We start from the raw sequence: 15,702 nt of genomic DNA, 5'->3' as shown, positions 1-15,702 counted from the left end.
TAGCAGGTCAGGCACTTGACAGTAAGTGTAGGGTGAATGGGTGTGCCTATCCAGGGATGTGCTCAGCAGCACACTGACACTTGCTGATGTCTTTGGTGAAGACTGAGGAAATAAAAAGTGTACAATGCCTCTCATGGGTGGTCTAGGCAGTCTGCTAACATTTCCCCCTTGGAGAAGTGAGGTGTGGAATAGGGCTGATGCACTGCATGCCCCACCCATCAGCTGTTGCAGACTGGGTGCAAGAGGGGTGGGGTGTAAAAATAATTTAAAATCACCTCTGATGACTGACAAAATGATGGCCCCATTCAGCCAATTTTGACCTCCCTCATGGGTGAAAAAAATGAGCTGATTGGTCAGAAGAGGGCTGATGAATAGCAGGCGAGTGCAAAAAGATGCAAAAAATATATATATATTTTCCCCAGTCTTTTTCTCTGGAATCTTTAAACAAATAGTTTTCCCCTCTTTCTCTCAAATATATTACTCCCGTAATGTACACTCTTCAGTTTGAATTCACTTTAGCTTGCAAAACTAATAGCACAGAACATAATTTTGCCCACATTACAGCCCCACTGTGGTGATTCAAACGCCACCCCCCAAGCCACACATTAGTGAATTTTCACACAAATCATTTTCCACTTAACCACTTTCCATTACTTTGATTGCAGTGCAAAAAATACAAGTGTTATCTCCTGTCTATCTGATGAATCTGGGCATCTTGAAGCAATGTAGAAATTGCCTCATGTACACAAACAACCCTCTCCACCTACCACCCAACACTACAACCTGTGTGAGATGCACTTATCTAGCCAAACTGCAGGTAAAGTTTTCTCCAACCAAGACTGAACTTGACAGTCATGAGGAGAATGTAAACATTTGCACCTCACCACACTCAACACATAGTCTCACTAAACTTACACCACCAAAATTCACACATAGTAACACAAAAACATTTGCGGAGGCTCTCAATAATAATCTGTATAAGCAACAAAGACCTCCAAAGCAGAAACGCAAGCAACCTCTATCCCCCAACACAACCTAAATGACACATAGCCCACAGACTCAGTGTGCCACTCAACCACAGCCAATAAGGCAAAACAACATACCCAACACACTAGTCATAGGTGACTCTATAGTCAGGCACACTGATGTCCCACTCACCAGGCTAAACAAGGAGAAGGTTACTGTCAGCTGCCTGTCGGGTGCCAGGATCCACCACATAACTCAAGCACTCAGGTCACTCCACAACAAGTATAAACATGACTCTGTCATTGTCCATGTTGGTGTGAATGACCTGAGATGGACCTCCCTGGACTACATGAAAAGAGACATGGAAGAGCTCTCCGATCTTGTAGCCCAGGGAGGTATGACCCTAGCCCTGAGTAGCATTCTGCCATCGCCCAGAATGATACCGCAGTACAAGGGCAAAATGATTGACTTCAACAATTGGTTAAGCTTCTGGTGTCATTCTAAGGGGATCCAGTATCTGTCTGCTTGGGATGACATGGTCGACAGACCATGATGCTTTGCCACAGATGGCCTGCATCTGTCGCCCCTGGGATTCCGGATACTGGCTAAGGCTCTTGCTGCCCCTATAGTGCCTTTTTTAGGCAAGGTTCAAATAACAAATTCACCACCATAACAGGAACAGGCAAGCAAAAACTGAGGGTAATGCTACTCAATGCTAGAAGTCTAAATCTCAAAATGCACTCACTCGAGGCACTCCTTAAAATGGAGAGCATCAATATGTGTGCAGTGACTAAGACCTGGTTCAAAGCTCCAGAGAGCACCCCTGCACTACCAAGCTATAACTAATACCACATGTTTCGGCCATGTAACCTGGACTGAAACACCAAAGGCGGAGGTGTGTCCATATTCATTAAGGATATCCACACCTCTAGGCTTGTTGCTCAGCATAATGCATCTGAGGTTATCCAAGTGCAACTAACTCTGGGCAAAAGTGCAATCCAAATTGTAGCTTTCTACAGATCCCCCACCATGCCCCAGGATTTCCACTCCTCTTTTCTTGATGTACTGGAAAATATTAGGGTTCAACCAAACACCCTAATAATGGGCGACTTCAACTACCCCACCATTAACTGGGAAAACTACTTGTGTACCAACTCCGAGCTCAACGCTTTCTGGAATTCATAAACTCCAGTGCCCTAAATCAACTTATCCACACCCCCACCAGGGGCAACAATATCCTAGACCTAGTCATTATCAACATGAGTGACCAGTGTTCCACACCTGAAGTCAACTCCTCGTTGGTCCGACCCGACCATAAGCTAATCACACTTGATATCCACATCCCGCCCCCACCTCCCATTAAGGAAACCACAGTAAAAAATTTCTCCAAAGCCAACTTCATGATTCTTAAGACAGAAGTGGTGAACTTCATGACACCCATGCAGATGGACAATACAGTTACAACTGCTGAATCCTACACAAATGCATTCTATAAGCACTTACACGAGTGCATGGATCATGCTATCCCAGACAGAACAAAGACGCTGTCCTCCAAAAAAAGAAAGCCAATCTGGTGGTCCCCTGCCATAAACAAACTGTACAACAGATGGAAGAAACTGTTGCAAAAGAGAGTAAAATCACATAAGTGGAGGAGCTCCCTGGTCAACCTCAGTAAAAAGCTGAGATCCCTAATAAGATCCTCCAAAGCTAGCTACAAAAACAAAACCGCCACTAATTCCAAGGACAACCACAGAGCATTCTATAGCTATGTCAAGAATCTCGATGGCAACACCCAGATCTGCTCTGAGTTACAGCACAAAGGCAAGAACATTACAGAACCAACTGATATTGCCAATATCCTGGCAGATAGGTTCAGTGCTAACTTTACCGCCCTCTCAACCCCTAAAGGGCCCATATCTATATAGGAAAAATGCAGTCCTGTAATCACAACTACGCAGGTAAAAGCTGCACTCTCTAAAGCCAAAACAAAGCATCCATGGGACCGCACAACATCTCAGGCTGCATTTTACACGAACTTCAGAACAAACTGACTCCCCACTTAAGAACCATGTTCAATAATAGCCTCGCATCAGGCTTTGTGCCCACTGAATGGCGCACAGCAACAGTTATCCCACTCCACAAAGGTGGAGCCACCACTGATCCTGGGAACTATCGACCTATTAGCCTGATGAGCCTGGTCTGCACGGCCATGGAACGTATCCTCATGGAACACATAAACAAAGACATTGGTAACCTCCAAACTCTGGATCCCACCCAGTTCGAGTTTATGAAAGGCAGATCATGCCTCCTGAACCTGATCGACTTCTCTGAGGCAGTCACCAAAGCCGCAGATGAGGGTAAGGTGGTTCACACAGCCTATCTTGACCTCACCAAGGCTTTCAACACCATCCCCCATTCTGGAATTATAGCTAAACTCACTAAACTAGGTATCAATCCCTACGTCACAAGATGGGTTGCCAACTGGCTCACTGACAGAACCCACGCTGTAAAAGTTGCAGACTCCAAATCTGACCTCAAAGCAGTGACAAGTGGAGTACCACAGGGTTCCGTCCTGGGACCACTACTGTTTGGTATCTACTTCTGTGAAGTACAGGCTAACACAGAAGGCCTCTGGCTAACGAAGTTCGCAGATGACTGCAAACAAGGAGCCATAGTCAAGTCCCCAAATGATGTTGACATCCTACAGAAGGGCCTCGCTGAGACATATGCCTGGTGTCAGAGCCATGGCCTCAAGCTCAATGCCAAAAAGTGCAGTGCCACCCCCTTTGGTAAAAACTCTGTACCCATGAACTACCACATAGGCAGCAATCTACTTAACACCGAATGCATGATAAGAGACTTTGGGAACCAGGTGGACAGTAGTCTCTCCTTTGATAGTCACATCGCCACAGTAGTCAGGAAGTCCTTCTACATGGCACACCTGATCATAAAAGGGTTCTCATCCAGGAAAAAAGAGGTCATTGTTCCCCTCTACTCGACACTCATTAGACCCATTACAGAGTACAATGCCCACTCATTAGACCCATTACAAAGTACAATGCCCCTTTTGGGATGTACCTCCCAAGACATCTGCAGCAGCAGGAAAGGCCACAGAAATACCTCACAAAGAGGATTACTGGCCTCAAACAAATGCCCTACACTGACCACCTCAAAAAACTCCAGCTTTACTCCGTAGCATATCGCCTACTCTGAGGTGATCTCTGCCTAACATATAAAGCTATGTCAAACTCAGAGCTGTTGGACATGCTACACCTAAAGAAATCCCAGTCCCTCTGAGCTACATGCTCTAGGGACCTAAACCTTGTCACCACAATAAACAGGACATGCTGGAGGGATAGATTCCTGTCCCAGAGACTTCCCATACTCTGGAACAGGCTACCAATCTATGTCAAGCAAAGTTCTTCATTAGCACTCTTCAAGAAAAATGTTGATGAGTGGATGGGAAATAGGAAATACACCCTAGGGATCACTTCTGTGTTTCTGCTCGACAGTGGCACAGGAAAATAACTTTCTTGGGTAGCGTAAGCCAGGGAACCTTGTTGGCTAGGCTTACATAGGCCCTTGGGCCGATAGCCTAGTACCTACCTATGAACCAATGTATTACACCAAGTATTTGATTTTCACAGAACACACACTCACAAAGTTGTATTTCCACTGAAATCATGTCTTTAGTAAAGCAAACTTATCACCTCAATATTCAAATTTGATAACTCCTTGAAATGTTTTTGTTTTCATATAAATAATAATTCTAAAACTTAAATAATACAACTTAATGAGTTCACTACAGTTCAATAACAATTCTTCTTCAGTCTCATTTATACCAAGTGTACAGGCCTTCCATGCAGCCTCTGTCCTTGTTTCAGGCCATCTTTCCTCGGGTTCAACCTGGCTTCTCTGATACTGCAGCCCCACAGTGTGCAGAGTCTTCTCTCTTTATAGGTCTGTGGAATTCCTCTCTTAAGCAAGACCTTGCCTGGACATTAGGCTGTCACCTGTACAACTCTCTCGGGCAGGACTTCACCTGTGTATCAAGTTCTCATCTGTATAACTCTCCTGGAGAGGTCCTTGTCTGGGTTGCAGGCTTTTGCCTGCACAGACCATGTGGACCAGGCCCTACCTGTGTCCCTCTGCAATCCTCCTACAATGACAGGCTAACATTTTTGATGTTTCCAGCTAACATTCTATTTTTATAGGAGAAATATTCCTCCTCCTCCCCCACTTAGAGCTACGTCAGCTCCACCAACATGTCATCTCATCATATGACACACAGATATGTAAACAATCAGTGGAATGAGCTTCATCAAAACTTGCTCTATCAATAAAAGCTGACTCAGTGAACCTTAGGGGAAGGTTTTAACATGGTCCTGAAAGGCAGGCATGTCCTGCTCTCCCCAAACTTAGAGGGATGGGATGAACAGGGCATGACAATCAAAGGATTGATACAACACAGCTCAATTAAACGCACACAGCACATATTTACATAAATATATACCATGAGATATCTTTGTTGTCATTTAACTGCCGATGTGAAAGATATTTTTGAACATTTAAGAATCACAGGGCTGCACAAAACTAATTTCATACCCCTAGGTGCCAGATATGCAAATACAATGAAGAGCCATTTTTTAGGAAAAAAAGCTCTTTTTGTTTTAAAAACATGCTCATCTCATATTTCACAAAAGAGAACAGTTCCTTGTGCTTTACAGGCATACATAAAATATTTTGATAACATAATCAAAGTAAAACAATCGCCCCCAGATGGGTAAGTCGGTGTCAGCAGCTCACTCCCACCCTCCTCCAACTGTCACTTTAAGCACTCAAACTGCTATAAAAAACTGTGGCTTATTTTTATCAAAGTAAAACAATCGCCCCCAGATGGATAAGCCAGTGTCAGCAGCTCGCTCCCACCGTCCCCCACCTGTCACTTTAAGCACTCAAACTGCTACTCTATCTCAGATCATGTTGGTTGTGGTAAGAGCTTTACTCTAGTAAACCACAGAGCCATACTCTATGAAAAGTATTTATCCTCTGAAGGCAATGCAATGAAGCACTGGGGTTTTGCATGCAATTGTTTTATGCTGATGTGTTTTACAAGAGGGAATTTCTTTACAAGTCTTTCAAAATGTGTTACAAATAAGCCCCCCCCCCCATACACACACACTACAAGTACAGAACTGTGAATGTAAATTATACAGCTTTTTAAGGGAAAGTGGTACACTTTCTTATTCACTGAAGCCACAGCCTGCCCACCATGCTACCTGACTAAAGGTGTGATGTTTTGAAAATGTATTGAGTTTAGTGATGAGATACAAAAATTCTGACTGCAAAAATGCAATCATGTCATGGGAGATAATTTTGGTATGATTAAACAGGCATAAGGTTTAGAGAAAGATGCCTCAGCAAATGTCATTCCATACAAAATAAATCAATACATAAAATAATCTAGTTTGGTACCCTCCCCACACAAAATTAATTATTGTAATATCAGAATACTGCATATATGCAGGATGCTTTACCCCTGCACTTCCAAGTTAAAATAATGAACTCAGAGGTCACAGCACAGTGAAATGACATTTCCCCTATCTGCAATGGACCTCTTTCATGTTTCTCAACTTAGCAGATATGCATATAAATCAGATTTTGTGGTTCATCCTTTGCAAAATTATATGACTTCCTTTTTATAGCTGTACAAAATCCTAGAAGATGGTTTTAACAGCTAAAAACAGCTTACCTCTTGAAATAAGATTACCTCATTCAATTCAGAGTATAAACACTTTCCAGCAAAAATAAGAGCTATGTGTCTTATAGGGAAAATTTAACTCCAGCAATACTAAAGCAATCAATGTAACAAAGCAATGTTCAGTGTCTCTTTTCCGTTACAACTTTTATCGTACATTTTCTGACTGGGTAACCTCATCCATTCATTTTTAATGTCCATTCACCCAGTTCTGGGTCAGAAAAAGGTGGAGCCTATCCTAGCAAAGGAGCAAGAGAAGAAGCAATTCTACATGGGGAAACAGACCATCACAAATGACATGCACAGTGACACTATACGCATATGAAGAGGCTAAAGAAGTTATCCTAAGTCATCTATCCGCATACCAATGGGCTGAGAAAGGAAACAAAAGACCCCAACAAAAAGTCACACAAGCGGAGAATGGACATACAAGTCTGCATACAAAAAGAACCCCAGCCAGGATATAAACACGACACCAAAATGTATTTGGCATTAATGCTAAAATTTCCCCCCAGGAATTGCTCAATTGAAAGAAAGAGCATCCACTTTTCCAAGCTGTGGGATGAAACCTTTTTGTACCAAAACTTTGGCAGCTGGTGGTTTAGTGGAGAAGCGAACAGATCTATGTCTGAGTTCCCCATGACACTGTCAATTTCTGAAATACATGAGGATCCAATTTCACTTGTGGGGATCCATAATTAGATCTGCTCAACACATCTGCTAAGGAGTTCTGTGCTCCGGCAGAAACCTTGCCTGAAGATTGAGCTGTAAACTGAGAGCAGTCTCCACAAAATCATTGCTTGCCTGCATAGAGGATAAGAATGTGTTCCATACTTGCTTGTTGATGTACCCACATGACAGTTGTGTTGTCTGTTAGAATCAACACCTGCCCTGGAAGAAGTAAATCCTTGAAAGCTATTAATGCAAACTGGACTGCTAACATCTCCTTCAAGTTGATATGTAGATGTTGTAGTCTGGCGGGCCACTTGTCTTGTATCCACTTTCCATTCAGATGGGCTCCCCAAGCTTTGTCTGAGGCATCTGTCGTTGAATCTGACTCGCCTCTGGCCGGGTCACAGAGAGTCCCTTGTTTAGGTGACATTCCTGAGCCCACCACAACAATTCCTTTTGAATGCAAGGTATTATTTGAATGACAGTGTCCAAATCCTGGCAGTGCTGTGTCCATGCATTTTGAGATACCATTGTAGCTTCCTCATATGCAGTTTGGCATTGGGAAGCACCAGAATAAGATGCCATGAACCCCAAGGCTTGAAGGACTGTCCTTGCAGTCAGCCTGGACTGATGAGACAACTGATGAAAGTAAAGGGAAAGATTCTTTTGTTTGTCCGGGGTCAAAAGGCCATCTGGATGCTGTATTCAGTCTCACACCCAGAAAGCACATGTCCTGAGAGGGTGCTAGACTGGACTTTATTTAGTTCACAGAATACCCCAGGCATCTTAGCACTGCTATCACATAATCAAATGATGAAAAGCTTCGTCCTTCCTTGAGCCAAGAATCAGGCAATCGTCCAAATAAGGATAGATTTGTATTCCTTTTAACCTGAGGAAAGCTATCACTGGAGCCAGAACTTTACGTGAACACTCTAGGCGCAGTAGATAAGCCAAGGGCAATGCAGAGAACTGATAATGAGAAGTCCCAGCTAACAGCAGATGCTTCCTGCAACTCAGTCTGATAGGAACATGAAGGTAAGCCTCCTTGAGATCCAAAGTTACCATCCAATGATCTTTGCCCAGCAGAGGTAAAAGCTGTTGTAACGTCAACATTTTGAACTTGGGAATGTCAGATAAGTGTTGAGGATAGATAAGTCCAAAATTGGTCTCCGCGTGTTCCCTTTCTTTGGTACTAGGAACAGGCGAGAATAAAATCCTAGGCCCACTTCTGGCATAGGGACCGGCTGTATGGCCCTATTTGGAGTAACAGAGAAATTTGCTTGTGAGCCTCTATTCTTTGTTGAGGAGGAGCGTCTGGCATGCCTTTGGAAGGAGGCAAGGTATGGGAAATAAAACCTATAACCCGTGGTGTATGATGTTCAATACCCATCTGTCTTGGGTAATTAAACTCCAATTTTCTTTGAAAAGTGCCAACCTTCCTCCCAAAGGTGCTGCCAGGCAGAGAGGCTCTGGCAGCTGAAAAGGTAGGTCATTGGATCTGTTACGAAAGGACTGACCCTGCCCTCACCGAAGACTGTGCAGGAGAACTCCTGTTCTAGGCCTGAAAGAGCCCTGAGCTCTGCCCTACCACGTCTAGATCTACCCTAGACTGGGAATCATAAGAAGGATACGTCCACCCCTTAGTAGGCCAATTTCTACTAAACTTTGGAGGCTGAACCTGCAAAATCTTTAACAGTCTGCATAGACTTAGCCTTGTCTTCCATTTTCTTTAAGACTGCCTCAACAGGAGAACCAAACAACACATCAGATTGTAAAGGAGTATCTAAAATCCTTGTTTTAACATGGTCAGATAAATTCTGATCCCTCAGCCAGGCGTGCCTGCGAAGAACTGACCCAGTGGCAGCCACCTAGGCAGAGGCCTGTACAGCATCAAAACCACATTGCAAAGAATGCTTACCCACCTGTTCAGAAACATGTACTAAATCTTGTAACTCTTTACACTCAATACCCTCCATGGAAGCATCAACCTTAGACTTCAATTGAGAAAGGAGATAATTTTGGTATTTCAACATGTGAAACTGGCAATTCAAAGCCCTCATAGCTAGAGCGGAAGTATAAACTTTCTTTCCCCATCTATCCAAAGCCCTGGCCTCTTTATCTGGAGGAACCGGATTTTTGACAACAGAAGCCTTAACACCCTTTAGGCCCCTGACTAACAGTTTCTGGGTCTGCCCTAGGACTCTTAAAAGATACTTATGAGCTTCAGGCACCCTGTAATACCTGTCCGGTTTAACAGGAGCAGGAGGCAAAGAATCAGGATTAAGGAAGCTTCTGCAAACACATCTTCCACAACATCCAGAACAGGAGGTATAGCCAAACGCCTATGCTGGCGCTTAATCAAAAATTCCCTAAGCCTTTTCCTGGAATCAGAGAAGTCCTGACCTTCCCACTTAAAATGCTCCCTCATGGAATGAAGAGTCTCTGAAAAAGAAAAATCCTCAGGAGGAGAAGCAGAAGAGTAGAATCATCCACATCAGAATCAGAATAAGGAGAATACTCCTGCAAGTCTTCAGCCGAAGACTCAGAAACATCCAGCCTGCTCAAAACTCCCTAGCTCAGGTTCCACCCTAGGCCTCTTATCAGGAGGGGGCAAAGAACCTCTAATCAAAGAAATCAAATCTTCTGCCATTTTAAGCATATGCTTCTTGGGCACAGATCCTGAAGAACTAGGGGTAACACCAACTGAAGCTAAACCTGGCCTGCCTCTGGGAGAAGCCTTGGAAACAGAAGGAGAGGGCCTAACCACCCTGGGAAGGGAGGGGAGCACAGTAACCTGAGAGGCCCCTTCAGCCTGACCTGCCTCCTGAGAGGCCACATTTTGCAATAACAAAGTCTCTCCCTGGGACTCCAGAGAAACCTCCGGCAGAACCACCGGCTCCACCCACACCTCTAAGAACCGGCGTCCGATGCAGGACGGCTCTTCAAGCCTAGGCTTAGCTGCTTTGTCCTTGCGCTTCTTGAAGAAGCGGGCGTCGGAGCATCCGTGACATTTTATAATTGCGCCGCTTCCCAAAGACTAACCTGGCACAATCTAACCTTCTCTTTATAGTGCGCTTATTGAATCTAGCACAAAGGCTGACACCAACAACGTCGTGCTCAGGCCCTAAACAAGGAATACACAAAGTATGGTAATCTCTATGCGTTATCTGTTTCCCACAAAATACAGTTATTCACTTTTTCTGACATCCGGTAAACCACTGAGGCAAGAAAAACTAAAATATTCCTAGCGAGGTACTTAACCAACTTTGACTCGGTCTGAAACTCCGAATTCGAAAAATTTCAGAGCATGACGGCACTTGCAGCGCTACTTCTGCATCGGACCATGCGGCAAAAGACTGAGGATATGGCGTCGGTCATGGCATTTGTACCCTGACGTACTGATGTCAGTCTAATGCGCCTTGACCGGCGTCAGCCTTATACTCACTGATATTGAGACCGACCGAGGACAGCGGACTACCCAAGTGTAAGGACTGCAGCAATGTGAGATGAAGAACATCTTCCCATACTTTGGAACAGGCTACCAATCTATGTCAAGCAAAGTTCTTCATTAGCACTCTTCAAGAAAAATGTTGATGAGTGGATGGGAAATAGGAAATACACCCTGGGGATCACTTCTGTGTCTCTGCTCGACAGTGGCACAGGAAAATAACTTTCTTGGGTGGCGTAAGCCAGGGAACCTTGTTGGCTAGGCTTACGTAGGCCCTTGGGCCGATAGCCTAGTACCTACCTATGAACCAATGTATTACACCAAGTATTTGATTTTCACAGAACACACACTCACAAAGTTGCATTTCCACTGAAATCATGTCTTTAGTAAAGCAAACCTATCACCTCAATATTCAAATTTGATAACTCCTTGAAATGTTTTTGTTTTCATATAAATAATAATTCTAAAACTTAAATAATACAACTTAATGAGTTCACTACAGTTCAATAACAATTCTTCTTCAGTCTCATTTATACCAAGTGTACAGGCCTTCCATGCAGCCTCTGTCCTTGCTTCAGGCCATCTTTCCTCGGGTTCAACCTGGCTTCTCTGATACTGCAGCCCCACAGTGTGCAGAGTCTTCTTTCTTTATAGGTCTGTGGAATTCCTCTCTTAAGCAAGACCTTGCCTGGACATTAGGCTGTGACCTGTACAACTCTCTCGGGCAGGACTTCGCCTGTGTATCAAGTTCTCATCTGTATAACTCTCCTGGAGAGGTCCTTGTCTGGGTTGCAGGCTTTTGCCTGCACAGACCATGTGGACCAGGCCCTACCTGTGTCCCTCTGCAATCCTCCTACAATGACAGGCTAACATTTTTGATGTTTCCAGCTAACATTCTATTTTTATAGGAGAAATATTCCTCCTCCTCCCCCACTTAGAGCTACGTCAGCTCCACCAACATGTCATCTCATCATATGACACACAGATATGTAAACAATCAGTGGAATGAGCTTCATCAAAACTTGCTCTATCAGTAAAAGCTGACTCAGTGAACCCTAGGGGAAGGTTTTAACATGGTCCTGAAAGGCAGGCATGTCCTGCTCTCCCCAAACTTAGAGGGATGGGATGAACAGGGCATGACAATCAAAGGATTGATACAACACAGCTCAATTAAACGCACACAGCACATATTTACATAAATATATACCATGAGATATCTTTGTTGTCATTTAACTGCCGATGTGAAAGATATTTTTGAACATTTAAGAATCACAGGGCTGCACAAAACTAATTTCATACCCCTAGGTGCCAGATATGCAAATACAATGAAGAGCCATTTTTTAGGAATAAAAAGCTCTTTTTGTTTTAAAAACATGCTCATCTCATATTTCACATAAGAGAACAGTTCCTTGTGCTTTACAGGCATACATAAAACATTTTGATAACATAAAAAAACTGTGGCTTATTTTTATCAAAGTAAAACAATCACCCCCAGATGGGTAAGTCGGTGTCAGCAGCTCACTCCCACCCTCCTCCAACTGTCACTTTAAGCACTCAAACTGCTATAAAAAACTGTGGCTTATTTTTATCAAAGTAAAACAATCGTCCCCAGATGGATAAGCCAGTGTCAGCAGCTCGCTCCCACCGTCCTCCACCTGTCACTTTAAGCACTCAAACTGCTATTCTATCTCAGATCGTGTTGGTTGTGGTAAGAGCTTTACTCTAGTAAACCACAGAGCCATAATCTATGAAAAGTATTTATCCTCTGAAGGCAATGCAATGAAGCACTGGGGTTTTGTATACAATTGTTTTATGCTGATGTGTTTTACAAGAGGGAATTTCTTTACAAGTCTTTCAAAATGTGTTACAAGTAAGCCCCCCCCCCCCCCCACACACACACACACACACTACAAGTACAGAACTGTGAATGTAAATTATACAGCTTTTTAAGGGAAAGTGGTACACTTTCTTATTCACTGAAGCCACAGCCTGCCCACCATGCTACCTGACTAAAGATGTGATGATTTGAAAATGTATTGAGTTTAGTGATGAGATACAAAAATTCTGACTGCAAAAATGCAGTCATGTCATGGGAGATAATTCTGGTATGATTAAACAGGCATAAGGTTTAGAGAAAGATGCCTCAGCAAATGTCATTCCATACAAAATAAATCAATACATAAAATAATCTAGTTTGGTACCCTCCCCACACAAAATTAATTATTGTAATATCAGAATACTGCATATATGCAGGATGCTTTACCCCTGCACTTCCAAGTTAAAATAATGAACTCAGAGGTCACAGCACAGTGAAATGACATTTCCCCTATCTGCAATGGACCTCTTTCATGTTTCTCAACTTAGCAGATATGCATATAAATCAGATTTTGTGGTTCATCCTTTGCAAAATTATATGACTTCCTTTTTATAGCTGTACAAAATCCTAGAAGATGGTTTTAACAGCTAAAAACAGCTTACCTCTTGAAATAAGATTACCTCATTCAATTCACAGTATAAAGACTTTCCAGCAAAAATAAGAGCTATGTGCCTTATAGGGAAAATTTAACTCCAACAATACTAAAGCAATCAATCTAACAAAGTAATGAAAAAATGCAACTGATGTTCAGTGTCCCTTTTCCATTACAGCCTTTATCGTACATTTTCTGACTGGGTAAGCTCATCCATTCATTTTTAATGTCCATTCACCCAGTTCTGGGTCAGGAAAAGGTGGAGCCTATCCTAGCAAAGGAGCAAGAGAAGAAGCAATTCTACATGGGGAAACAGACCATCACAAATGACATGCACAGTGACACTATACGCATATGCAGAGGCTAAAGAAGTTATCCTAAGTCATCTATCCGCATACCAATGGGCTGAGAAAGGAAACAAAAGACCCCAACAAAAAGTCACACAAGCGGAGAATGGACATACAAGTCTGCATACAAAAAGAACCCCAGCCAGGATATAAACACGACACCAAAATGTATTTGGCAGTAATGCTAATCCCTGCAATATTGTGCCAGATTACTTGGTTTCAGCCTTCTGTGTTAGAACACAGGTTTACTGCTTATACAGCATGACTTAAGACAAACAATACCTCTGACTTACACTGTCAAATTATCCTCCTTACTTGGCACTAGGCTTTCCTCTCGATATGTGCTGCTTATTTTGTAAATTCAGCAAAATGCATAGCTTGCTGTATATTCTTTCTGCAAAGATAATCTATAAGTCTGAAAGATGTAAACAAAATGGCAAAGTTCACCAGCATTTGCCTCTTCAGACGAAAGTGATTCCGGGTCAGTTAGTTACATTATGCAATGAAGCTGCACCAATATTTTAAGTCAGGAGCTACAAGCGCAGTGTATGTATGTTACACATGTCCTCGGTCACTGTTACTGTGTTCTTTGACCCATTAACAGCTACATGGCACCTAATTTTTCAAAAAGGCCAGTCAGAATACCAAATTTATTCCAATTCTCAATAAAAGGACAGAATTCTGCTACTTGTCACTCAAGCAAACTGGATACATCAATGAATTCCAATTACTGGTGGTTGTTGTTGTTGTGTTAGGGGTCGCCACAGCAGAACTCCGGTCCGCTAATGATTGGCAGTAGATTTTTACATGCCACGTTGCCAGCCCTGACGCACAACCTTCAACGAAGGTACGCCCATTCACGCATGTCTCCACACAGAAGACACTCTAGCTGAGAATCGAACAGGACAACGTCTTACTGTGAGAAGACAACGCTACCGCAGCACCACCACCGCAATTACTGGTGGTATAAACAGGAAAACTGTTGAATCACTGAGCTGGTCTCAGTGTTGGCATAACATGAATGAAAGAAAACATTAATATAACAAGAAAAACAATCTTCCAACTTGAATGCTGTTTAGTCACATTTATATTTGTGTTCAATCACTTACTTTAACAGGGTAGTCCATGTTTTCATGAAATCCTTCTTTGGAGTACAGTCCAAATACTTGCACCTTGAGTTGAAAAAGAAAACAGATTAGTATACTTTCTCAAAACAAGTTAGCTGTACACCTCACATAACCTTCCAGAACACAACAACTCTGTACTTCAACAATGGTCACGCCACCTAAACATTTTAATTAGCACAATGGTATACATTACTAAGCTGCCTTAAGTTCATCTCTAATGCCATTAAGGCTCCAAAGTGAAGAGCTCTCCACTTCTGTAAGGATATTTTAATTACATCCTGAACATAGCCGAAAGTACTCCACTGCAATTAGAACTCAAAAGCAGATGCATAAGTAATGAAGAGCCCTGTCTCTGATTCAAGCTAAGGGTTTATATTAAACACATATTAACAAAATGGGATATAATTCTACTAAAATCTAAGGATAAAGATAGCCAACAAGAGTTGTTGCTATCAATATCCTCGCTTTCAAGAAGCTTAAAAAGAACATGAAGCATCATTGTGATTTCTGTTCTCTGCTTTCAATGAGAAAAATGGGCTCTTACTATACTAGTGCAGTCCCTATTCATATTAATGTTTACTGCAAAAAAAACATGACAGTACTGTCGTCACAAAAATCTTAGCAAAATCCTGACAGAAATATAGACAAAACAGAAATGCAAGAACAATTTTCTTTCTGAAATGAATGAATTCAGGTGCTATTTTTAAGTGTACCAATAGTAACCTACTGCATGCTAGAAACCATAATGAGAAAATAAATATTTCAGTACAGTTTTAAAATAATCCCAAAGAAATAATACAAATCCCATTTTCAAAGAAAGACTGTCATTCACTAAATCACTCATTCTTCAATACCTGCTTTATCCAATTCAGGTTCATAGGGCAGCTGCGGGCTATCCCAGCAAGCAAAAGGCATA

The 15,702-nt window shown here is 42.5% G+C and overlaps 1 protein-coding gene across 2 annotated transcripts in view; it reads right to left on the bottom strand.

Moving 5' to 3' along the window:
• The window catches only part of VPS41 (VPS41 subunit of HOPS complex), a 2,347,711-nt gene that overhangs the window by 1,308,387 nt on the left and 1,023,622 nt on the right, over positions 1–15,702 (bottom strand). For both annotated transcript variants that reach the window (XM_044064839.1, XM_044064840.1), the window contains exon 6: positions 14,769–14,831. In XM_044064839.1, coding sequence (XP_043920774.1) covers positions 14,769–14,831 — 63 coding nt within the window. The remainder of the gene's footprint in view (positions 1–14,768; positions 14,832–15,702) is intronic.

Source organism: Protopterus annectens, chromosome 3.part0 (assembly GCF_019279795.1).
Source record: "Protopterus annectens isolate FY-2018-M chromosome 3.part0, PAN1.0, whole genome shotgun sequence".
Classification (NCBI taxonomy): Eukaryota; Metazoa; Chordata; order Ceratodontiformes; family Protopteridae; genus Protopterus; species Protopterus annectens.
This window is presented reverse-complemented; position numbering and strand designations above follow the sequence as displayed.